The following is a 27,336-nucleotide window of genomic DNA, read 5'->3' as shown; positions in this document are numbered from 1 at the left end:
GTGAATAGAGAAAAATTTTCACTTTAAATATATTGTTATAAAATGATTGTGCATGGTATTGTAACAATTTGCCGTAGAATAATGTCCTAAAAAGGGAAACAAAATCATGTTTTTATGAAACAGACATGAAAACACAAGTGTTTCTTCGATTCACTGCACAAATTAGCTAAAAAATTTACTGTTCACATATGCTTACAATAAAAATCATACATATGACTACATATGAATAAACAGACGAATGTATTTCATCACTGGGTGAAGCATAAAGAAAAGCTAAACCAAGCAGAAATTTATCTTGAACAAGAGAGATGGCTAACAACAAAATGAATTTGTCTACTAGTCTAGAATACCAATAATACATCAAAAAACCTTTCATCTTACATCATACTTATGTTTTACCCAAAATGTGGCAAATTAGATTGGCATGTATGAGCCAAAGGTGTGAGTTACTTACATAACCAGCTCCCAAGAAGAAGAAGAAGAAGAATGTGTTATGGAGTGCCAGAATACTAATGTACAGTTATGTTAACCGCAATCGGTTAATTATCATGGGAAACACTTGCCTGACACTTGAGGGAAGATAAGAGGAAGGATTAATGCGGCATCTCAAATGAAGGTGCGCAGCAGTGAATATGCACACCGTTCCATCAAGAAAACTTGCATATACCAGCTGGCTATCACAGGAAAATGTCGCATGTGATATCGAGGCAGCAGATTCTCGTGGAGTCCACTGACCACGGAAAAGACGCAAAGTGTTAGAGATCAACACTAAGAAACTCTTGATTTTTAACAAGACAAATTGTGCAGTTAACTACCAGTTTCATGCATGTTAATTTCGTTGTTTCATATATGGCGAGCTGTGTCTCATGTACAACCAGAAAATGAATCTGGTCCTGATGAAACTGTACACGTGTTTCTGACTGTGCTGCCAGTGACCTCTCAGGAGGTAGTTGCAAAAATCTTGATTTCTGCTTTTCCCATCCATCAGAACTCCACACACATATCTAGAGAGGAACAGCCAAATATATATGACAATCAGAAATGGCTCATCATAAAGTAAGCAAATCAACATTAGTACAACACACATTCTCAGGTTTAAGAACTTCACAATAGTAAGCTACCAAAAGATTCTTCAATTCACTTCGTCTCAATAGAAGAAAAGAGAAAATGAGATATAGGAGTATAAGAAAGATACTTATCAACTTCAATTTTCAAACTGTTACAAAAATACTTAATAGGATTAAAGTGCTGTTTCAGCAGTTGGAGAAACTTTCCATCATCGTATGCAGCAATATTCTTGGACACTCAGCAGCAAACAAACAGAAAAGTTCTTTACCTGAGCATCGGCTCCTGATGAAACTAGGACATTTAAAACATTTGAGAAGGCAAGTCCTGTAATTCTTTTAGAGTGACCTTTAAGCTTGCTTTTGACCTGCACAAGAAATCAAATCAATAACATACATACATTCCTAGCCTCTGGCGAAATAATTGTTTTTAATAAAGAAACCCCAACTTCTTAAATACCTCATCTACTCGGACATTATATATCTGAATCGTAGAATCATCCATCCCGATCGCAATTATATTGTTATCCTGAGGATGAAATGCTAAAAATGTTGCTGCGGGTGGTGGAGGCATGAAGGTTGTCATTGTCTGCAATATTCATGATTTAGAGAAATGAATATAAGCTCATAAAAAACACAAGGATACAAATTCATTATGTCATTACATCATTACCTTGAAAGTCATCATATTGAACAAAGATATCTTTCCTCCAGATGCTGACATTACATAAGAATCATTCTTTGATAAAGCAAGGCAAGAAACGGCTTCATCAGGGTTTGTGTCAGCCGCATCATTGGTCATCAAAATGCCACTTGATGGTTGCCATAATTGTGGTGAAATAGTGGCAGTTGCCTACATCATTAACATTTTAATCTCAGGTGACAGATACTTGAAATTTTAGGGTGAAGAAGATAATAGTCCTTTTTTACTTTTCCACTCGAATTCAGTGATGTTAGGGTCGCGGGGCGCACCGGGTCGATGAGGTGAAAATTCGGGTCGCGGGTCGATGAGTCGACGCGGTCGAGAGACCCACGAATCTAGGCTTATTTTTTTGCCTTTTAATATTAAATCAAATAATATATTGCTCTAATGTTTATAATATATCAAATAATATAAATGTAGATGTAATTCATGTGAATAGAGATAAAGTGGAAAATAGAAATTATCAAAAATATCAAAACAATTCATAAGTCATAACACAAAATAAATAATTGAAACCATTGTTTGAAAATATCAAAAGAAAGGAATATATGAAGGGTGGCAGCAAAAGATCTTTGAACCGAATTCTAAAGTGTAGAAAGTAGGTTTGAAAAGTTTGATGTGGTGCATGCATATATATAGAGAATTGAGATTGAGAAAGTCAAAAGACGTGTGATATATTTGAGAAAATAAGAGAGAGCAGATTTTTAGGTAAGTTTTACTTTTATATTATGTTTATTTTAGTAAAAACAAATCAGCATCGAAGGGAACGATTTACATAAAAAGATTTAGGGATTTATCTTAAAACATGACTGCGCAGCATGTGTTTGGGCGACCCAGCCGACACACTCGACCCGGGCGACCCAGGCGACCCAACGGCGACCCTGTATCTCGATCAACCCACCCATGTTGGGGCGGTGATGGTCTCGACCCAGGCGACCCGGGCGACCCGAGCGACCCGAACGACATTTTGACAACACTGCTCGAATTACGGTCACTCCGCTGCCATTTCCAGAGTAAATGGATTGCATTTGAAGCCAATGCCAGTATGGCACCACCAGAACTTGTATATATTAACCTAGATATCTGTTAGAGCAATACAAAGAAGAACCTTGTTAGTCACCAAGTGCCAACATGTCTGCGCAATCAACATGAAAATGATATGATTTTAGTAGTCATAAATAGATGGGATAAGTTCTAAACAAGAGGAGATCGTTCTGGTTAACAGTTTGGCACTGGTAGAATAAATCAGACAGGCTAAAGCTAAACAATACTCAAACAACTTGAGAATGCAAGAACAATCGTTATATCTTCATACATCAATATAACTAATAATCAGTGATAAAGACTACTGGTTGACCAAGTATACCAAGATACAAGGAAAATAAAATTAAATGGTAAGGACTGTATTAGAAAAGAAAGTTCATGGATTGCAAGTGTGCTGTGGGAAAGGAATTATGGGGGAAAATAAATGATTGTGTTATACCATGCTTTTTATACAGCCAGGAACTTCTATATGAAGATATTCTTATGCTTAATGCAAAACACTGTTTTACATTCGAAAGAAACATAAAATCTCCTGGCAACTTCTGATCATAAAAATGATATCTAACAAGTATATGCCCGGTAAGATGTAGAACAAAAAGAGGATACACCTTTGTTGCTCTTAAGTTCTCTGGGAGCTTCAGGGCTCGGCACTGAGATGGTTCATTAATTTCACTGAGCTTCCAAATCTTTGATTTGTCATTCGTCTCTTCTGTTATTCTAGGCTTCACATCTCCAAGGTTTCTTGTATCCCCATTCTACAATATCAAACAGTGTTGTAAGCATAGAAAGACTAAAAAATGTACTAAATTTAGTACTCCATCTGTCCCATTAAAAATGAAACATTTTCCTTTTTAGTTTGTACCATCAAAAATGAAATGTTTCTATAAATAGAAACAATACTCTTTCTACACTCTCTTCTCTCTTACTTTACTCTCTCTTTATTAACTCACAAAATAACACTACATAAAATCTCGTGCCGAAAAGCAAATGTTGCATATTTAATGGGACTGAGGGAGTACATAACAGAAAACAGGTAAAACTGTGGGTTCATGTGACGTTTCCAGTAAAACAAAGATTTATTGTTCAAAGCAGTAGAGAGTAAGTAGCAGCAGAAATTTAGAAAAGGATACCAACCATAGTGGAGAGGCCAGCAACTGAGCCCACCCTGTCCGTTAGTCTAGTAGCCGCCGCAGAAGATATTGGATTGATAGTGGGCTATTAACAACATGAAACCATTAATATAATATGGATTCAGAAAGATATTGCAAGCAAATGTTATTACCTTTCCAGCTTCAGAAGCCCTTGAGGCATCAAAAGCAAGGCTTTCATAATTACGTAGTAATCGAAGACCATCTAGATTTGCTAAAATTTTGATTCCATTTTTGTTGGCAGAAACAGCCAACAAGGTCCCATCTGTATTGAACCGGATGCGTGGACTTGCCTTTTAATTTGTTGAAAGCAAAATAATATCTCAGTGAACAGTCATACTTCTAAGCTGTCGACTCAAAAAACAAAATTACTTATAAGCTATCCATAATGTTAATAAGATACTCACAAGAAGACCTCCATCAGCATCACTACTAGTCAAAAGTTGAGTATTGTCCATATCCCAGAATTTGACAGAAAAGTCATCACCAGCTGCCAAAAATATATTTTTAGTAGTATAAAACTGCACGACCCCCAATGATCGTTTTCGGAAACCTTGATATGTTCTTTTTACAGCTCCTTCACTTTCATCCCATTCAACAATGTGCGACTCTCCATCTTTACTGGTCCCACAAGAGAAAAGCCTGAACAAGAAAATTTCCAACTTAATATACCTGGTAATGAGCAGCCAATACATAAATCGGTATTGCACTTTGAACCAGAATACTTTACCTTGATCCATCAGCACTGTAGGCCATGGTTGTACACCAACGACCAGGAGCATCGTAGTCAACTCGAGATCCCAAATTGTCATATAACCACGCCTTAATCTTTCCATCTAATGCTGTAGAAAAGATAAACTGCAAAATAATGGCAGTTATATTATAAGCAACTTTATAAAAAGAAACATATACATTGAATTATTTTAACATCTTATTGTCCATAGCTGTTGATTACATGATTAGATTACAAAAGAGAGAAAGTATTCTGAATTCTGAATAATCATGAACTCAGGTTATTAACAAATGATGTAATTGCTATGATAGCTTATTCACCTGAATATTCTCCTTGTGGTGAGGACATACTGAATATACAGGGGCCTAGTGACCTTCAAAAGTGTATTGTTTGGCACAGTTTTGGCATCCCAAACCTAATAATCACGATCCAGAAAAACAATTTACCACATGAATATACAAGCTTAGCAGCAAAACTAAAGGTTACCATGTTTAATTACCTTGATTAGCTTGTCATCTCCACAGGTTATCACGGAAAGCTGCTTATTGGGATGTGAGAATGCGAGATTATTTACTCCGCCAACATGAGCATCAATCTAAAATACCAGTAGTCAGAGTAATTCAAAATAATCTTAGCACTGATCAATGAGGTGTGATGACTAAGTCACCTCCAACTGCTGGCGCACATCATCATTCCCATGATATGAATAAATCTGTACCAAGTGTCTTGAATATGCAACTCCTGTTGGAAGAAAGATGAAGAGAGATAAATATCAAATCACACAATCAATGATATCGCATTAAACTATTTGAGGCTTAAGCAACATTACCAAACAAAGACCCATCTGCGCTCCAAATCACGCGATTCACTGAGACGGCAGGATCTTTCACCAGACCAGCCTGGATTCAGTAGAAACTTATGTTCCGGGCTAATGATACTCAAGATGATTGATAGTTAACTAACTTCATTAAAGAAAAAAGTGGTACCTGTAAAGGCATTGTACAAGCAGTCAGATCCCACACTTTGAAGTTTCTTTGAACTAGCCTCTCTCTCGAACCAACCTCCCACAGCCCAATATCTCCCACATTGGTTCCAACTGAGTTTCCAGATAAAATAACAATGTAGCACATCAAATTGGCAAAATCTTTACATGAAGATTACATAGAGAAAACAAAGAAAATATCAAGTTGCAAAACCAACCTAGAAGTAGAGTCTTTTGAATAGGATGAAAATCCATGCTCATAGGAGATGATCCTTGGTTCAAAGTCCGTGCAACTGTCTTGGGAAGGTCATCTGGTGCATTGAAAGTCTGGCTATGTGCATGCCCGGGGAATGACACAGGACGATTCACCTGCATACCATAAAACACAGATCTGATGATGAACACAATAACCCAAAAGTAGGCGTCTCAATATCAAGATTGTTATCCTTTACATATCCAACCACCTCATCATTTCCCAGAGGTCTGGTTCTTTTACTAGGATGTTCAGAATCACCAGCGAGAAAATCAACAGAGGAATTTGTTGGCGGAGTCCTAGGATGTTTAAGGGAAGCTGCACAAGGCAACAAAAAAAACAGAACCACTTTAGAAATAAACTCAACCTGGTTGAGTATTAAAGCGAAACAGTAATGTTTAGAATACAATTCAAGTAAGAGAATTAATGCTTTCAGAACTAGGACATTCCAACGTGCATGTGCATGTGCATATACATCAAGTAACACTGAAGTGATGAATAGACTATGGCATTCACATATAAGGGAAAAGTATCAACATTCAAACTGCACAAACATAAACTATACAGCATTTGTGGATAACTCAACAGAAACAATCCAATTTCATCGCAAGCTTGTTTCATCATTGTAGAAGAAATCAAATTGCTAATAGAAGTTCTTTTCCATAAGGAATGAGCTAACTACTGCAGAAGAATGGTCCAATGTCATAAATATCAAGGAAAAATTAGAGTACCAAATGAAAATCCAATGAGGGGAGAGTAAACAATCTCTCATTCAGTTTTAGAACTTACATGATGCTACAGTGTGATTTTGAAAATGCTCGTGTATAAAGAAATTAAAACCTGGAATAGGTGGGCCACCAAGACCTATAGGTCCACCAGAGACAGCCGGATGAGCTGCAGTAGGTGGATTAGACATCCAACCTGTGAGGGGCGTTGGAACTGGGGCTGGAGTAGTTTGGAAGGGCTGGCCAGACCAATAACAGGATAGTAAGCGAAAAAAGACGATGCCAGGAAAATGCCAAAACTAGATATCAACATTTATAAACCAACCACATGTGAACCCAATGGAGGAAAGCCACCCGGTTTTGGAACTGCTCCTCCGAGGAGTGGATTGTTTACTGGAGAGGGTGCGCGTGCACCATTTGGTTGTCCACATGAGTGATCAACAAAAAGTGTTTTAATATCTGGATTCGGCCTTGAAGTTTTACAAAGTTGGTGCTGCCAATTTAAGCTGCAGAAACATATGCCATTAATTTTTGTCTCTGCAATTGCTGTAATGAGCTGGTATGAGAATAGAATAGAATGGGGAAAAAAGCATTGGTATCTTATTTATACCTAATAACTAGTACATTTCACAAGGAATATTAATACCTAATAAACCCCTGTGAGCTGATCACTATAGAAGTCTTGCTGTAATCATTTTAAACACAATAGTTCTCTTGAACTTCAGCCAATACTATCCTCAAAGTGGAGTATACCTTTGATTGATTAATGTTCGCAGTCTTGAGTTCTTAAGGTTCGGAAACTGTAATTTATCACGAAACAAGGGATTTGCCTCAATAAGCTTCTTCAGCTCAACAAGCATAATGGCTCGTGCAGATTTTGTATCTCCATACTTTGATAGCTGTTCTTTCTCCCTAAGCAACAATAAGCTCAGTGGGATAAGGTATCAATATCCAACCTAAGAAGGTGATCAATAAATAACAATTGCTTGAATACCCGAAATTCTCTAATGTCAACAGCTGAGTTATCTCTTTGAAAAGCTCTTCGTTAAATGATGCAAATACTTTTAGATCTTTTACGAGGATCTCAACAGCCTTGGACCGATTATGCCTATATATATAACAATAAAACCCAATTTAAATTAGTAAAAATCAAACTATTCTTCAACAAGCAAAAATAGAGTCTTACGTATCCAATGCTTCAAGGTACTTCTGCTTCCTAATCTCAAAAAAGATCTTCATTGAATAGCGATTGTCGTCAACTTTAGTGAAACCAGAGAGGTATTTTTCAACGTCCTCCCAGTTCCTATTGTGAACTTCATCTTCAAAATATTTCATGTTAAAGAACCACATTAACAATTAGAAAGGCCACATTAACAAAAACAGATAATTATAACCCAATCACAAGAAAAGCACCAAAATATCAATTCACACACACAGAGAGCACTTGCAATAGTAATGAATTAACCTACTTGTGAACGGTCTCTTTGAACTTTTCTTCATCTAGGAACTGTAAGATCAAGAACACCAGTTCTCTACTGAGAGAAGACATTCAACCAACTCCCCTTCAAATCCAGGGGGATAATTCGAGAGTAAACTATAGTAGCAGATCTGTAAAACCCACAATAAATGATTAATCTTTAAAAAAAACAAGAGAAAAACAATAAATTGAAGGGACTACCACTAGCCATGTTTAATTGTCAAACCATGTTTCCATTTAATACTCCACTAAGATAACACTGCTGTTAAAGTAAAGTGCTTAAACACAAGGAAAAAACGTGGAGAAATGAAATTCAACACATACCCAATCCTTAAACTGATCTCAACAAAACAGAGATGGAGAATTTTATGAGAAGGGGCAAAGCGAGCACCGACAATTGAAGGGTTTTGATAAAACTTGAGGCGAAAAAATTAGGAATTCGAAACTAATTTAAGATATCAGAGAAATGAAAGCAGCTTGAAATGGAAGAAAGGGGGAAGCAGAAGAGAAAAGTCATGCGTTAATACTTGGTGAGCAAAAGCAGAGCTTAGGAAAAAACATCAAAAAGCGGGAGAAAAATAAGAGTTCTATTCAAAGCGATATTCCAGAATAAATATGCATACGATGCCCGCGTGTGCGTGTATTTGACTAGTAATTATATGCTGAGAGAGAGAGAGGGGAAGGATTTACTTCTGAGATCGATCGATGGAGAGAGAGACGAGGAGCTTGACGACAAAATGAGGCTTGATTTTAGATATGGAGGTGAGAGATTGTGTATAAAGCTATATATACACGCAGAGACACATGGGGGGTTCCATTCTCTCTCTGCTTTCTCTCTCTAGAGCAAAAAAGATAAACCACTACTTGAAGAAAATAAGTCATTTTATAGGAAGAATGGGGGACTCAGTGGAGATGATAAGCTCTGTTGATTATCATTTCGGAAACAGCGATAGGTGTGATAGATTATCATCACGGGAATATATTGTTTATCATATATGTACAGGCAAGATGGGCCCCAGTGAGCCGGCTACGTTCTTGTCCTTGTTAAACGGCTTGGAATCTTTTAGCCGACAGCTAGTCCTCGGCTCCTGTTCTGCTTTAGTTACCCCTATAAAATTATTCATACAGCTGCATTATTAAAAGACAAAATACGTACACCCTAATTTTACTACTTGCATAGATTTAAAGTTTTTTCATTTTGTAATAAAATTATCAATCAAGTGCAATTATCACCGATACTTAAATTGGAACATATTTAAGGGATTTGTTAAGTTTCAATAAAACACAACCGATTTTAAGTGATTCAAAGTATTCTGTTTGATATTGTTTGGAATAGTAATTTGATTTGGTATAAAATTGTAAATTTGAACAAGTTTCAGCCTTTTTAATTCCTTTGTTCTATGGCTTTGCTGAAATAATACTTTTCCTGTCTGTTGCCAATAATATTTGAAGGTGAGGTTTGATTTACTAGATAAAATAGTACTCACTTCGTCTCATAATAAATGTCATACTTTTCTTTTTAAATTGTCTCATAAAAAATGTCATATTTCTTTTTTTTAAGAAAAAGTTCTCTTTGACACTAATATAAATATACTATTTTCTCTCTACACCTAACACCAAAATCAATATTTACTAAAATCTCGTGTCATTCCTCAAGTATGTCATCTGTTATGGGACAGGGGGAGTATCAAAATATAATCTAGGATTAAGTTGTGAGATTATTTAGTAGGAGAGGGTTGGCTATGATTAATTATCTCATGAACTATTTACTATGAGGGGGTTTGGCTATGACTATTTAGTAGGAGGGGGTTGGTTATGACTTAATCCTAGAAGAAGGAGGTTGGTTATGACTTAATCCAAGATGGATTAAGTCATGGATTTCAATCCCATGAACCAAACATAAGTACAAATTTAATAATGAGATATAATCCTGCAAACTGAATAATCCTGAAATATACTATAAAGTATAATACGAAATTGGTAAAGTGAGATAAATGTTGAGAAAATACAATATTGTTAATAAAAATTGGATTATTTTATTATAGAAAGAAATTACCAAAATTAGAATGTAGCTAATATTTATGGATGACTTAAATCAAAATATAATGACTTAAAATAAACAAAAAATTGTAAAAGGATCTAATGAAATAAAATGTACTAATACTTTAAAGATTTAATTAATTAAAATTTTGTAAAAATACTTTATGAAATAACATGCATTAGTATAAGAACCTTTAGATGTGTGTTGCTTAAAACTATCCATTATGAATTTACAAAATAAATCTTATGATACCACTTGAATTTCTATTATTTTCATGAGTTTTGAATAAATTTTTTGATATACTATAAAGCTTTGAGCTACGAATGGATGAGATACATGAAAAATAAATCTCAATTATTATGAAATGTTGTCCCAAAACTTTATATGTAAACTCATGGGAAACAAACCTCATTTATTGCAACAAAAAATACACTCTCTGTCACAATTAAAGTTATTTTTTTTTGGAATGTCATAATAAAATTGAGTTATTTTTTTAAAAAAATATTTAATTACTCTTTTTTTTCTTAGTCTATTTTCTTTTTTTATTTTAATTTAATCTAATTTATTAATTTCTATATCTAAAAAGTAGTACACCCTCCTTGCCAATTAAGTTGAGTCAAAACTTTTATACACGAAGATTAAGAAATTGTAATGAAAAGTATGAATGATAAATAGAGAGTAAAATAATAAATGATAGAATAAAAGAAGAGTGATTGAATGTTTTATTTTTTTAATAAAAAAAATTGATTAAAATATTTTTAAAAAATACTACTCCCTCCGTCCCACATAATTTGGGACACTTGGATTGGGCACGGGTTTTAAGAAATGTAATGAAAAGTGAGTTGAAAAAGTTAGTGGAATGTAGGTCTCACTTTTATATATTAGTTTTATAATTAAATGTGAGTAAGAATGAGTTAATGGAATGTGGGGTCCACTACCAAAAATGGTAAAAGTGAAATGGATCAAATTATATGGGACGACCTAAAATGGAAAACTGAGTCAAATTATGTGGGACGGAGGGAGTACTATTTAGTTGACTTAATCGGAACCGAGGAAGTAATGCCTCAACTTTAGTTAGCCAGCACAAATATTTCATAATTCTGTCTCGACTAAATGAGTTGGTGATTCGCTCTTATCAGCAATCATATAATCTAATTCTGACATTAGAGTGTTGTCAGCCGTCGGATTTATTAGGGTTTGGCAGTGGGGTCCGCATGGGATTGAGCTAATAATCGGACGGCTTAATTATCCTTTGAAAGAGAGTTTAAACGTGTTCGACGTGAGAAAATGAGATCCCTTAAGATTAGGGCCAGATTTTCGCAAAAAATACCATGCACTGCCACTGCCAATTTATCGGGTAAACGATAAATGAGAAATTGAGTTAAATAGAGAATTAATTGGTGTTGAGTTGGATACACTTTTGCCAAACCTGATTCAAAGGCTATTATCAATTGATTTTATTATTCTAACTAAGTGGGAGAGGTCGTTGGTGTTTTGGGTTATGGCAGTCACTTTCTTTTCTTTAATAATTTATGTCTCCAATTATAAACAATATTTATTTATATTGTTTTTGGATCCTGTCTTTAAAAAATCACATTCTTCGTCCCTCTTTCAAGTAATTTGATTTGTATTATTGTGTAAGTTAGGAGAGATGTATGAGGCAGGGGCGGATCCAGGAGGTAAGAGGAGGAGATTTGCTACCATGGATCCAGACGTGAATTTTCCATTGCCACCCTCTTCGATAGCTTTCGGCGTCTCCCCTCCCCCCTCATTTAGATTCTGATAAATTTTATTCAGTTCCCTCCGTTTAGGATCTTGGATCCGATAAGGCAAGGAATATGACTATATGTGGTATATAAGCGTATGGAACCGTTATCTATACTAAAGATCCGTTTTATAGAGAAGAGAGGAGTTTGATATTGAAGAATTATCTAGGTTACATAGTTACTCCTATTTGGTAGCATATTTAAATTTGTTAATTTAACAAAGTACACAAGTTGGTGAAGATGGAGTTGTTAATTTCAAACCCTAATTATGCCTCTCATCCTTTAATTCTACGAATCCTAACAAAGTACCCTTGAATAACACATTTGACTTAGACAATTCTCTTTCTTCTTTCTGTAGGGGAACACTACCTATCCTATATTAAAGTCTAGCTTATAAAGCAGTTAATAAAAAGCAAGAGAATTTGCTTCTACTTTAATTCAAACTTTTAAAATTTGTGTACATATTGTATAATGTATAGTACTAAACTTGAACAATGGTTTTATGAATTCAATATAAGCTTATAGTGTGACACATGGAGGCCAAGCTTTTCCATGTAGGTGGGCATCTGATTCCTAAATGTTACAAGCTACGTATGGACACGAACATAATATATTTAATACATATATCATCAAAAAATAATTTGTATTTGATACATTCAACTTTTATTAAGTGAAAGAGGTGAAACCTTTTTCAACATGAAGCTCAATATACTAATATATTCGTAACGCAATTGACGATGATGTTTGACCTATATATCTTTCCAGCCCAATAAAGAGGGGCTGGACAAAGTAATTATGTTAAATCACGTTGACTTTTACAAACTGCCAAAATTTCACCTGCTACCACATATGATGAAGTTTAATGGGAAAATAGCCACTCTAGTAAAAGTATATCGTCCATCAAAATTTTCAATCCCACTATTTAATTTTTCTCTCTTGAAAAACTAGACAGGGTATCACATCAGTCTCTAACTCCTATTACTTATTGGGTCATTGGTTTGATCAATTGTCCCAATTTTTAGGTAATTGAGATTATAAGTACTATATAGGGTCTATTTCCATTATTTATAAATATTTTTTGATTTGTCAAGATTTTAAAAAATTATTGAACTTTAGTAAAAAATTATCAAAACTTTTTGTGCATCGTTCATAAAAATATGTACTCCATAATTTTCTTTTGTTGGATAATACCCCACATTTTAGCCCTGACGTAACGACTCATACATGCAAGATTGAAGGGGGAATATACACCATTTAAAAAAACTCATTGTTTTTTGCCTAAAGATAAACTTGGTCAGCTAAGTTTACATGAACTGAGTAGAAATGACTGCTATCAAGTCTATCAACAAACTAAGAGTTACTATGCATTATTTCTTTTCTAGTTCGTACCATAAAAATATGCACTTTTTAATTTTGGAAAGTCTTCTCTCTCTGATGAGGTGTGACTCGTTCTCCACTAACAATACTTTAATTACTTTATCTCTCTACATCTCTTACTTTATCAATTTTACATTAAAATACGTGTCAAACTCAAAGTGCATATTCTTTGGGAACGGGGGAAGTACTATTTACTGCTAAGTGCTAACTAATCCTACTGGAGTAGCTAGGGATAACAAAATATTGTTATGATGTGATAATATGTCAAATTTTTAATTACGGAGTACAATCCACCAGTTTGAATACAAAATTTAATTGATAAGAAAATAGGGAAAAATATAATATGCGAAATTTATGACCAGAAAAATACATATGTCCTTCTTATTACTCCCTCCGTCCCACGATACTTGAGGTATTTCTTTTCGGCACGAGATTTAAGAAAATTATGTTTAATGAGTTAAATAAAGTAGATAAGAGAATAAAGTAAAAGAAAGAAGATATGGTAAAGTAAAAGAAAGAATAAAATATGTGAGATTATATGTTTTGTTTTTAATCAAAAAAAGAAATGACTCAAGTAACTTGAGACAACACAAAAAGAAATATGACTCAAGTAAGTTGGGACGGAGGGAGTATTAAGATATCTTTAAGATTTCAAGCTTAAAGAGATGGAGTGAATCTCAATCATCGTATGAATAACAGAAATAATATTAAAGGAAAAAGTTCGTATTAGTAAATTCAAAGGCTTAGAGCCTTAGCTGCTATTAGTATATATATTTTTCTTATTTTATAGTTATCATATTATTATGTTACCAAAACCATAATATTATAAAAAAAGATAATAAAAAAGAAACAAATACCAGTAGTTATAAATGGCAGTCGTGACATGATTATTAATTATTTAGTGGACATAATAAGTCGGAATCAAATTATATGATTGTTATAAAATTTTGGTCAATTTTGCCTGCTTAACAGATGCAGTTGCGCCCGCACATTTTTCTCAACACATATGGATGCGAGAGAGAAAGATGAGATCGTGGGGCGAGTTATCGTTTAAAAGATGAGATAGTGGAACGAGTTATCGTTTAAAGAGAGATTGCGTGTGAGGATTTAATGAGTAAAAGTTGTCAGTGTCAGAGTTAGCGCTTTCAATTATTAAAACTAAAGAAATGAAAAGAGAGGGATTTGGTTAAAATGGTCATTTTTACCATAAATGATAAATAAGTCTTATATTTCACTAACTTATTCCACTTCCATTTTGTTATAATACTAATATATATGATTGGGACAACCTCTATTCCAGTAACTTATTCAACTCACTTTATTTTACATTTCTTAAAACCTGTGCCATAACTAAATAGTACTCCTATTTTGGGACGGAGATAATATTATTTTGGGTTATTTATCATTAAAAATACTTTTTTATTTTTAATAAATAGATATCACACACTCTAATCTCATCATTAACTCATTACACTCATATTCAACTATTAAATTAGTATATGAACACGAGAGTTGCATTCCAATTAACTTTTTCTTTCATTTCTTTTGTAAAATCAAACAATTTCGTAAAACTCCTAGCAAGTTAAAATGAGTCTTTAAAAGGCGGACAGAAGAAATATTCTTTAATTAAACTAATTAGTCAAATTGCCAACTAATAGATTCCTTCTTAAATACTTGCGTAAACATACCACCTTAATAAGTACTCTATTCATTCCGAGATGGATGTACACTTTGGATAATGACACAAGTTTTAAGATTTGTTGTTTTGTGTTTAGAATTAAGTAGTAAGATAATACTTCCTCATTTCTAAAGAAGATGATCACTTCATTGGACAACACAAGATTTTATGCAACTCTATTTTGTGTGTTAAGTGAAGGGAATAAAGTAGCGATAAAGATGTTTTTATTTTTAGTAATGAGTCATATTAGTTGGGACAAATAAAAAAAGAAAATGAGTCATCTTTGGTAGAACGGATGGAGTATATATTATTGTGTTGTTTTGTGTGTTAATCGGACCAAAGAACGGATCAGCCACTATTTATTTTTGAGGAAACGAAGTATATTGCTGATTTGATATTTTAGGGCCCAAAAGCCCAATACAACAACGTTACATGGAAGTGGTAATCGAGAAGGACAAAATCAAGAAAGGAAATAAATTTGAATATAGTGACGTGAGAATATCCCATTTTAACTAAAACTTTAAAGTTTACATTTTCTTTATACACGTTCACTAAATAGAGACCAACAAATTTGACTTGGACATGTAAATTTTAATTTTGCTAGTGTCACAAATTAAGTATTTTGTTGAATTTATATCAATATTTTAAAAATCAGACAGATAAGTAAAATCGACAAAGATAATGAGTCATGGTTCAATAAGTCAGAGGCCAAACAAAATATTAGATTTATCATTGGTTTTGAAGATCTAATAATATATAGACACTTTAAAAGCAAAAGGATAACAATGTAATATTCCATGTTAAGCTAAAATTTCTTACAGCTTTATATGGTTACCATAACTTTCCATAATAAATATGATTCTTTCTTTATCGTATTTTCTTTTTGTAATTCAAACAATTTGTTTATAATCAACTTATCTTTATTTAACTTGTGTTTGTCGTTCCCATTGAGCATCTAAGGATTGCTTCTTTAATTTTTTTGCTCTTTATATTCATCAATTATCATTATATTGAAGATTGAAGAGAAACAGTAGTCCCACCATGTTAGACGTTTGATGAGAAATAAGCGCGGGGCTTTGGACTGCTTAAAGCAACTACCATCCACTGCGAGGGGATTCGGTTTGCAAGATTGTATCTCGGGATTAAATATGTAGTGTGTTTGGTTCATGAAATTCAATCCCACAACTCAATCCTAAATGGATTATCATGGAATAATTAGTCATAGTTAACTCCCTCCTATTAAAATAATCTCACAACTCAATCCTACATTATATCTTGATATTATTTTATCTAAGAAACCGAACACCACCTATGTGCATACTACCATGTTTTATCTGACGTGTTCGCTTTTCACTAATTGAATTGGAAAGAAATAAATCTAGATAGAAATAAATGCTGTGGGGTCCACCAATTCTTAATTGTATCTGAACGTTCAGTGAGCCTTATTTGACCAACTTGTTTCTCTAAATTTATATGTTTAGACCAAAAGACCCTTCCAAGTTTTTCAATTTTTCTAATTCTTTTTGGAAGGGTGGGGCAAATGAGTCATTCAAACTCCAATTCTCGGAGGAGTCATTCCAATTCTTACCTACATCGGAAGAATTGAAATCTGCCCCAATTCTTGGCTACAGTGCGGGCCGACCTCCATTTGGCAGACCCCCCATATGTTAATTCTTGTACTCTAAACACTAGGAATACCACTAATTGGACCAAGAATTGAGCAATTCTATTATAGTGAACACGTCCTTAAAGTAAAAAAAGCTAATCTTGGATTAGACACAATTAACTACCAAAACCGCTTAAAAAGTACTCTTAGTAATGTTTTATTTATAAAGAAAGTACTATGAGTAGATGTAATACAGTGAAATGTTAAATGATAAACTAACTATTGATGAAGTCTCTATCTCATCTTGTGATTCACAAATCAGAATTAATTTTTTATTTTGTAGTATCATTTGTCACAGACAACTTTATTAAACTAATTTCAGGTTAGTTGTACAAGTTTACACACAACTATATCGTACGTGATTATATATCTGCATCTGCATGCGCATAAGCATGCAATAAACTAATATAATTATCAGATAATAGATTGGATTGCATAAGTTCCTTTTAATTACCAACTATATCGTACGTGATTATATATCTGCATCTGCATGCGCATAAGCATGCAATAAACTAATATAATTATCAGCTAATAGATTGGATTGCATAAGTTCCTTTTAATTACCATTATATTCTTTAGTACTCCCTCCGTCCCGAAAATTGGCCAGATTCCATTTTTTGCACTTGTTTTGAAAAAATGATAATAAATAGTTAAAGTGGAGAGAAAGTAAAGTAAGAGAAAGAATAATACAGAGAAAACTCTTATCTACATTATTCTCTCTCTTATTTTACCCTCTCCTCACTTTAACTATTTATTATCATTTTTCCAAAATGAGTGCAGAAAATGAAATGGGACAAATTTTCAAGGACGAAGGGAGTACTATTTTTCACGATTTCTTAACAGAACATATAATTAATTACCCATATTATTTGTTTGTTAGATATTGTTTTACTCATATTCAAATATATTGGAGTAATAAAATAAATATTTTAAGCTTTTTTACTTATTATGATTTATAATTTTATACTATAACAATTAATAAATTTACATATATTACCATTCGGAATATCGAAGAGAAAAATATATATTTCAAGAGAGGGTTATCATTTCAAAGGTTGTTACAATGTCTCAATCTTTCGATTTCTTACAAATTCGATCATCATTTTATTTGCATGAGTTTGAAATTGAGATTTAGACATATATGAACGTCAAAACCAAATTAATTGAGGATTTCTTATGTCTTCTAGTTTTGAGTGGGTTGTACTTGTCTATCTTAATTCTCTATAATTCCGTATATAATTGAGATTGCGAATCAATATGAACCATGGTTCAATAACTTCAATCTTTGTATGATTTACTATTGTCATTAAAAATTAATATCATTGCATGGTATAAAAAGCAATCTCGAATATATAAAAAAAAAAGTCTCATAAAAATAGAACTAAAAATGATACTCCTTACTATCTCAATCATATACGTATAGTTTTGAACAAATTGCAGAAGGGAATGGGCACACATGCATATTTGTGAAGAATTTGTATGACAAGTCAAGCTAGAAAACAAACCATTTTTTTTGTTTATGAACAAGATATCCATCAACGGTCACCAATGACTAGTTTCTTTGATACTAGTTTTTAGGCTTGCAGAAGTGGGACAATTGACCCATAGATTTAATATTGCTCTATACTCTAAAGTAAAATATCGACCCCCTAATCTTTGATTAAGAATGTATGAGTTGGATTAGAAAGCACATCATTTTGTTTGTTGGATAAACTCCAAATTATACGGCTATTCATAAGAATTACTATAACCGTGGCCTTTCACATGGGAGACAATACGACTCTATTCGTTGTCGTTTTGGAGCTCGTGAACTCAGCCTCCTTATTTCAATGATGGCTTTTGCTAGTTTGGCATGCCACATAAAAATTGTGTTAGTTGAGGATTTGAAATCATGATTTTTGGAAATAAATCAACAATGATGTTTGGAGAGAATATTAGAGACATCCTATAATAACATTATCTATGATCCAACCAGGGGCGGACGCAGAAAAAAATATGATTAAGAGCTGTGATTTCTAAAATTTGTTCTAAAGTTATATTTTTGGTTATTTTGATAATTTATAAGGGCTTTTATATAATAATTTACATCAAATTTGAATAAATTTTAAAATTTTATAAAAGAAAATAATTTAAAAAATATTTTTATTAAGGGCTTTAGCCCTACCCTATTTGTACATGGGTCCGCCCATGGATCCAACCAATTAACAACATATGTAAGATACTGATAAGCATGAACTAATCTTTAAACACACAAACACCATTGCATAACATACTTATTATTACGACTAACATCAATTCATTGTTAATTCCAATCTCGTTCTACATAATTTTACTGAAATTGAAATGTGTAGTTGCTTTCTTATCGTGATACATGCATATTAATCTTATCTGATGCTGATTGTTACACATAATGAACTAATTAATAGGGTATTAGTTACGGATGATATCAGGAAAAAACCTACTTCAAATTAAAATAGAAAGTCAAGGCATGATTTATAAATAATACTATGAACTTATAATAGTAAAATTAAAAATTTGTATTGCTTCCCCACTTTGTATTGCTCATAGAAAAGCCGATTCTTGGTCAATAGTTAGGATTTGCTTTTCCAGTCAAATCCCTAATTGTGTTGTGTAAAGCAACTATATAAATATTTACTTTGAAAGTTGACAACAAATAAATGCTTTTATTTAGTGCTTCTTCCTTTTTCACAATAGCAATAATTCAACATTAACCACTTATTATACATTTTGGTACACACAGACATGTCACATGAACAAATTACTTTTTTTATTCATTACTTTTTGTCTTGTTATTTAATTTACTTACTTTACTTACCTAATTACTTCACTACGTGACATTAATGACAATAATTCGTTTGCTATCAGTTGAAGTAAATGCCGTTAATTTGTTGAGATTTGTGAGCGAATTCAATGAATTAAACTATAGTTCCTTTCATATATCAGATCCAAAGGGTTTAATTATCTTGTAATTTATCACAGACTCAATTAGAATATAAATTGAAAAAGCAAAAAAGGAAGCACTGCCGCTTAAGACCGCCTTTACTCAGGCCGTGATTGATGGCAAATACATTTCTCATACATTAACTGTATTTTCTGGAAATAATATCCCATATTAATAAAAGTATTGATTAACATTTTTATTTATTTATTTTTCGGGAGAGGGAACAATAAATAGCATTGAAGCCCACACTTTTCGTCCCATACTCCTACCTCAAGCAAGCCTCACAAGATATCTCTTTCTTTATTATTTACATTTTTTTATTATATTACTAGTATCCTATTATATAGGTAAAGTAAAAATAATTGTATACAAATTTCCAATTCGACTCACTCAACACGCCCAACCCCAACTTCACTTTTCTTTAACATTCATCTACCAACCCAAAAAAACAAACATTATTTCAAGAATCAACTTGAGCAAAGTTCACTATAGTCTTTTCATAAATAGGCTGCCTTTAACCATTTCCACACTACCAAAGTTTGAAACACACTCATTTTTCTCCACACACACTTACTCCAATGGATTGGTTCTCATGGCTCTCAAAAACAGGGCTCGAGCCCACCCTCGTCTACGAGTACGGCCTCTCGTTCGCTCGAAACGAGCTCGAGGAAGGCGACATCTCCTATCTCAACCACGAGTTCCTCCAGAGCATGGGGATCTCGATAGCCAAACACCGCCTCGAGATCCTCAAGCTCGCAAGGAAGGAAAGCAGGAGGCCGGTATCCCGGATCCTCATCGCCATCAAGAGGACCAAGAGGTGCTTCTCCAAGTACCTCCGTCCACCGTGGGCCCAGGCCCGCGATGACTCTGCCCTGGCACTTGTTCCCCTGCGCAGCAGCTACAGCGCCCGATGGAAGGGCGGTGCGCTGCTGAGGAGGAACAAGAGGATGGCACTGGCCAGCTGGAGCGGGAACCTGGTTGGTGGCAGGGCGCCGCTCCTGCTGACCAATGGGAGCCCCATGTTGTTCCACAGCTCGAGAATCGATAGCTTCTTGAGCCCGTGGACGAGCGATCGCCCCCTCGAGGCCGAGGAGGGTGATCGGAAGGAGGAGGAGGGAGAGGATTGTGATGAGTATTGGTCCCCTGCAGTTGAAGATATCAAGTGGGATGCCATGTTTCAGAACTTGAAACCTACTTGAAATTAACGGTTGGTAGCAATTTCGTAATATATGTTAATCTCTTGTTAATTTTGAGTTCAATTGAGTGGTGAGAAATTGGTTTTTGGGGCTCTTTCCACCATTAGAGCTTGATTGGTTTAGGTATCTTGGTTATTTTCCCATCCACTAACTGAAATTCGGTAAAGTGGTTATGGGTCTACTTAGTATCTTTACTAATTTCAATTGTCTCTTTAATTTACTCGAACATGACATGTTCTCATAAAGATGTTTTGCATATGATGTGTTTGTTTTACTTTATTGTGTCATGTTTACTAAATTGAGAGTTATTTTGTTATCGATTTTACATGTATTATTACGAGTGCGATGTGTAGTATAACTTTGTTACCGAGTTTCCTTCAATTTAACAAATTTTAGATTAAAGAATATCATGACACGTCGTCTATTTTATAGATGGTCCTAGAACATGGATAAAAAAACATTGCATGTTCACTTTCTATTATACAGGCAAAACAAAGTACTACCTATTTGAAAACATTTACTATAACTCTAGAGTAGCATATAATACATTTTGATTTTTGAAATCTCATAGGCAATATCAAATATTGCTCTCAATTAATAATTCAAAAGCAATTGTTGTTAGGTTGTTATGAATAAAAGCCACAACATGTAATAATAAAAACTGATAGTACTTGATATTCCATTACCAAAAAAAAGTGATGCGTGTAATAAAAAGTTACTGAAAAAATGATAATTATTCGTAATAAAAATTAGTACTAGTAGTGTTTAAAAAAACATAAACCGGCTTTAACAAAGTTCCGCATGTACATTGTGGATAGAGTGTGTTACTAACTATAGCAACAAAAGAGTTACAAACTTTAACACTGCATATTTTGCCGAATGCTGCATCAAATTCGTTAGAAATTAGGCCAACTATGTTTATGCCCAAAAAAGTCAAAGGTAACACTTGTATGATTGAATCCACATATAGAAATGGGAGTGGGTGGAAATTATGAATGACCCACACTACAACTTATTTACAAGCCAAGAGTGTGCAAAGAATTCATCAACACAATTCCTTTGGTTTCACTCCTATGGAAAAAGTTCGAATATGTTGGCCAATTTTTATAGGAACATCACCTAAAACAAGCCAAGAGTATGCCCACTTTTTCCCTTTAGTGTCTCTCTCCACCACCAATTTTCAATCACTCTTTGGTCATTCCTTCTCTTCTACTTTTGTGCCCACAATTTGAAAGTATAAAAGTTTGAAACGTCTAGACTTCCCACATTTTTCAAATCAAAATTTCGAAAAAGAACCATAAGAGGAAATTAAGAATAAACCATTTTGCAAATTAAAAAAAAAAGAAAAAAAAAGACAACAATCCATGGACACTAAAACTAAAAAAAATAGTTAGAGAGAAATCCAGATTTGTTCATACTGAATTCGAAGGATTCTTTTAACCTAAGAAGAATTTATCGATTAGGTCAGCCGATACATTTGGTCCACCACATAATTCAGTGATGTTCCAAATCAACAACTTAAAAAAATAATGATTCATTCGGAGACTCAATTAATAGTAATAGCAGATAATCTTTCTTGAAATTATTCCCAAAGCTAAATACTTAATTATGTCTCCCAATTGTTTACTTCAACTTTGGAAACAAGTGTCACCTTTTTCCTCTCATATGTGTTATGGAATTTAGTTGTGTTCTCGAACCATCCTCACCGGCAACCAAGCGATCCATCCACATATTGTGCCCCTCCCAAATTCAACAGAGATGAGAATGACTCCAGATTTTGTGGCCTGACGTTGTCAACACCGGCTCTTAGCAACGTGGACCAAATTCTCCCGCTCATAAGGCACGATGTTCGTGGTCGTGGGGCTTACCACCAGCAAAGATATGTGGAGTCAAGTGGGTGTGTAAAGTTAAGAAGAATGATGCATTGAGATAGAATTGTTGGCCTAAGAGATCGATCAAAGCCCTAGAGAATAATGATATGGAAGCTCGTGATACTACTGAAAGGGAACAAGTGGTGTCTACACTTAAGAAGAATTTGAACGATGAGGTTGAAAGATATAAAGTACTGGCTCGCTATGAAACGATATTAAAAGAGTCGAAATCAACTATGATGCGGTATTTGCACAACCATTGTCTATTAGACTAATACTCCCTCTTGTAACCTATAATTGGTGGAAGATATATTAGATGGATGTGAAGTTAACCTTCTTGAATGAATTTTTTGATAAAGAAGTTTACACCAAGTAGTCTGGCAGCTACGTGTTGAACGCGCAAGAAGATAAAGTTTTAAAGTTGAAGAAAGCTTTATACAGGCTAAAGTAAGCATCAAGGGATTGTCAAATACGTAGAAGATAATTGCTTCAACAAATGCCCACGTGAACATGCGCCATAAGTTAAAAGTAAAAGAGAAGATATTTTGATAGCGTAGACAATCTCATATTCACGGGAAACAATTCAAGTATCTTCAGAAATTCAAGAAAGTCATGACATAAGAATTCGAGAGGACAAGCATCGCACGGATGGCATAGTATCTCAGTGTGGTAGTAAAAGAAGAACTTGAAGATAAAAAATTTATCACACATGAAAACTATGCAAAAAAGATTACAAAGTAGTTTAAAATTTGCATTATACTATTTTATAGAGTCAACTGAATAGTATTTTAAAGGTTGCATCATAATGTATTCGAATCCGAAACCTTTAGCCTTTAATACTAACCATTCCACTACTAATCTTGTAGATGAACAAATTGGTATTCTTGAGCAAATATAACTATGTAAAATAAATTCAGCATTTGTCAGAATCAGTGGCGGACACAGGATAGGGTGTGATGTGTTTTAAAGAACAGCAGAGGATTTGTTCCCGACAGAATATTAGTCTCTGAAGGCGACTCGCTCTATTACTCGAATTGACAAACATGAATTTCACTTTTAAGATGCATCTGATATCGACTTTAGTCGACAAATGCATGTTTGAAACCAGAACCGCTGGTTCAACCGAAATTTTAAAAAAATATATTTTTTTTATTTATAAAAATTGATTTTTATATTTAAAAACAATTTTTACAAATAAATGAATACAAAAAATTCATAATAGCCCATATATATTTGATGGGCTTGCAAATATATGAAACCATTCTAGGTTGTTTCTTTTTTATAGAGACATCCTTAAATATTTTTTGTTTCACTTTCAATGTGGGACAAAATATGTTGAAGTTTTTTTATAACTATATGTTTAGATCATTCATTCATCTTTTTCCAATGTGGGATACAAAACTTTATTTTGTTTTCTACTTTTCTTTATTTTTTACTACATTTTATTATTCACTAACTTTATCTTTATTTTTGTTATGATTCTTTTTCTAAGACAAATTTATAGATAATAATAGCATCAACTAGAATAGTTTAATTAAATTTGAATGTTGCATGTTGCTAATAATTTGTATATTTATAGAATGTGGACGTGTTCAAATAATTAGATTTAAATGTAAGTATGTTGCTAATTTTTCTCAATATATTGATTAAAATGTGAAAAAAGCAACAATTAAATATAATTGGTATAATAATGATAAAAATAGATAACTAAAGAATGATTTGTTTAGTGGTATAATATAGTTTATATATTTATATATTAGTAGTAGACTAATAGTATGATTTTGTATAATAGTTGTTATTCTAATAGATGTAGTATAATTTATATAAATAAAATTATTATTTGTGAATATATTCTTGATAGTTAAGAATAAACACTCATTGAGTAATATGATTTGTATATAGATAAATAATTATTCATATTATAGTTATCGCTAGATTAATACAATTTATATAATAATTATTCTCTTAATGTGTATAATTGTATTTATTAACATACACATAAACTTATACACAAACAAATCGATAATGATAAAGAATTAAAGAATAATACTTTATGTAATTATATATGTTGTTAAGTTATAATAATAGAAGATAGTCAAGATATAAACTAATATAAACAAAGATGATGGAGATGTATCATGAAGATAAATAAGGAGTTTTATTCCACATTGAATGAAAGAGCAATACATCCAAGAACATGTAGCTATAAAAGGGAATCATCTAATAAACTCTCTTTTCAACTCAAAGGCTCAAGTCCAACATTAAGTGTAAATTGTAACTTATAAGTTGTGACTTGTGACTTGTAGTCTCGTTGAAATAAACACTAAAACGAGAAGAAGAAAAAAAAAATTTACGAACCATTGAACCGGTGGTTTTGAACCGCCGCCGGAACTGGAACCGCTGGGAACCTTGGCGGGCCGGTTCAGGTTCAAGGAAATCTTAAACGGTGGGAATCGGCGGTTTTCGAACCGTGTGCATGCCTAGTACCACCTAATGGTGGAGTCATCAGGCCTCGAATTCAAAGTTATCATAATGCGAGCTTTAAAAGTCTATTAATTTATATATAAAAAAAGAACTGATTGTTTTAATTAACACTTAATTACCTCAACTAAAATTTCAATATCTTGATTAATATCCTAATTCACGAGGTATAAAATTACTATTTCGAGTACATGACACAAGAATAAATCTAACATTTGACTTGAAATTTTGAAAATTTTGAGTGCGCACTCGTTCACATATGAATGATACTACTATTATTCATCCAAGAAAAGTCACATACCTATATATAGTTGATTAATGATTTAATTCATTTAATCAACAATAACAACATCTCGTGTTTCTCTACTTTGTCAACAAAAGCAATAAGGAAAAAAAATGTTCGAACCAACCTTTCAACAAATTTAGAATTTTAACAAACAAAAAAAAGTATAGTGAAGCTGCAATCAATTTTAAAATTTGTTAGAATAATACTAGTATATGTCAATTCAATTTGTTTTATGTACTCGATTAAATTAGTTTGTCATTTATCGCAGTCACAACCATGTACCGTCGATTCGCGACGCAAAATATTGATTCGGGGGCGTTTGCTTTCAAATATTGAATAAGGAGCAAAATTCCAATTTTTCAAAATAAATAAGGAATTAGTCATTAATCATTAATGCTCAAAAGTAAAACTAAATGCATAATTTCAAAAAAGCTGTAGTTTGACCTTAACTTAGATCGCAAAATTAATTTTTCCATTAAAATAAATCTAATTTATACCTTTAGAGCATCCACTACGCGTCCTGCGCGCGGCTCGCGTTCCGAGAATACCTCCACATCGCGAATACTTTGGCGGCCCGGGAAGAGTTCTTCCGAGAAGGGTTCGACGCGGTCGGGCGTCCCAGCCACACGACGCTGCAGAAATGTACTGCAGCAATCCGTCAGCTTGCGACTGGACAAACGGCCGACATGTTCGATGAATACCTCCACATCGGAGACACCACTGGGCGCATGTGCTTGCTCAAATTCTGCAAAGGCGTCCGAGCAGCCTTTACCGACGAATTTCTCCGGAGGGCAAGCACGACCGATTGTCAGTTCCTCCTCGACCTGCAAGAACAAGTGCACAGATTCCCCGGGATGCTTGGCAGTGTCGATTGCATGCACTGGCAATGGAAGAATTGTCCGGTGGCTTGGAGGGGGTCCTACACGAGCGGCCACAAAGGCACCCACCCAACTGTTGTACAATCTAGCCGACGGCATCTACCCGAATTGGCCGACCTTCGTGAAGATGTGCAACAGGCCTGCGAACCCAAAGCAGACTCTTTTTGCGCAGAAGCAGGATGCTGCTCGCAAGGATGTGGAGAGGGCGTTCGGGGTTCTCCAAGCGCGCTTCAACATCATCAAAGCCCCGACTCGTTCGTGGTTCATGGAGAGCATGGTCGACATCATGTATACGTGCATAATCTTGCACAACATGATTGTCCAAGACGAAGGACCCGAGGCGGGAAATTGGTTCGACCCCGAATCCCCCGGAAGCTCAACCGCAAGTAGCTCGCCGCGAAGTGGAGCGCATCCGTCAATACAAGAACGGTTGTCTATTCGGGCAAGGACACGCGACTCTAGCGCCCACGCCCAACTCCAAGAGGATCTAATTGAGCACATTTGAGAAAACTTTGGCGGAGAAAATTAAATTATGTCATTTTTATTTTTTTAGGATTTTAATTATGTCCATTTTCTATTTTTTTGAATTTTAATCTTGTTTTAATTTTAATAAAGTGTGTTTGTTTTAATTGAATTGGGTTGGAAAAAAAAATAAAAATGAAATTTAATTAATACTCCCTCCGTCCCCTAATAGGAGTCGTTGTTTGACCGGGTACGAGTTTTAAGAAATGTAAAGAAAAGTTGGTTGAAAAAGTTAGTGGAATGTGGGACCCACTTTTTTATATTGATTTTATAATAAAATGTGAGTAGAGTGAGTTAGTGGAATGTGGGACCTACTACCATTTATGGTAAAAATCAAGAGTGACTCTTAATGGGGGACGGCCCAAAAAGGAAATTAGCGACTCTTATTCGGGGATGGAGGGAGTAGTAATTTAAGGGACGAAGCGTTGCAGGTTTCGTCCCTTAATTAAGGGATGGAGGAATGCTGTTGGGTTTGAATATAGT

At 34.0% G+C, this 27,336-nt stretch overlaps 1 protein-coding gene and 1 pseudogene across 1 annotated transcript; one reads left to right on the top strand and one right to left on the bottom strand.

The window, feature by feature from the left end:
- Nucleotides 1-263: 263 nt before the first annotated feature.
- Nucleotides 264-8,799, bottom strand: LOC121805941 (annotated as a pseudogene).
- An 11,114-nt stretch (nt 8,800-19,913) lies between these two features.
- LOC121802916 lies at nt 19,914-21,131 on the top strand. Its single transcript, XM_042202607.1, has one exon. The coding sequence runs from the start codon at nt 20,198-20,200 to the stop codon at nt 20,816-20,818; it is 621 nt and encodes a 206-aa protein (XP_042058541.1). The 5' UTR covers nt 19,914-20,197; the 3' UTR covers nt 20,819-21,131.
- Nucleotides 21,132-27,336: the final 6,205 nt, after the last annotated feature.

This window comes from Salvia splendens, chromosome 5 (genome assembly GCF_004379255.2).
Source record: "Salvia splendens isolate huo1 chromosome 5, SspV2, whole genome shotgun sequence".
Classification (NCBI taxonomy): domain Eukaryota; kingdom Viridiplantae; phylum Streptophyta; class Magnoliopsida; order Lamiales; family Lamiaceae; genus Salvia; species Salvia splendens.
The sequence above is the reverse complement of the archived record's forward strand: the minus strand, read 5'-3'. Positions and strand labels throughout refer to the sequence as shown.

Bases quoted from the DNA above. Each gene is read 5' to 3' on its own strand.
- LOC121802916 (XM_042202607.1), top strand. From the start codon at position 20,198: ATGGATTGGTTCTCATGGCTCTCAAAAACAGGGCTCGAGCCCACCCTC.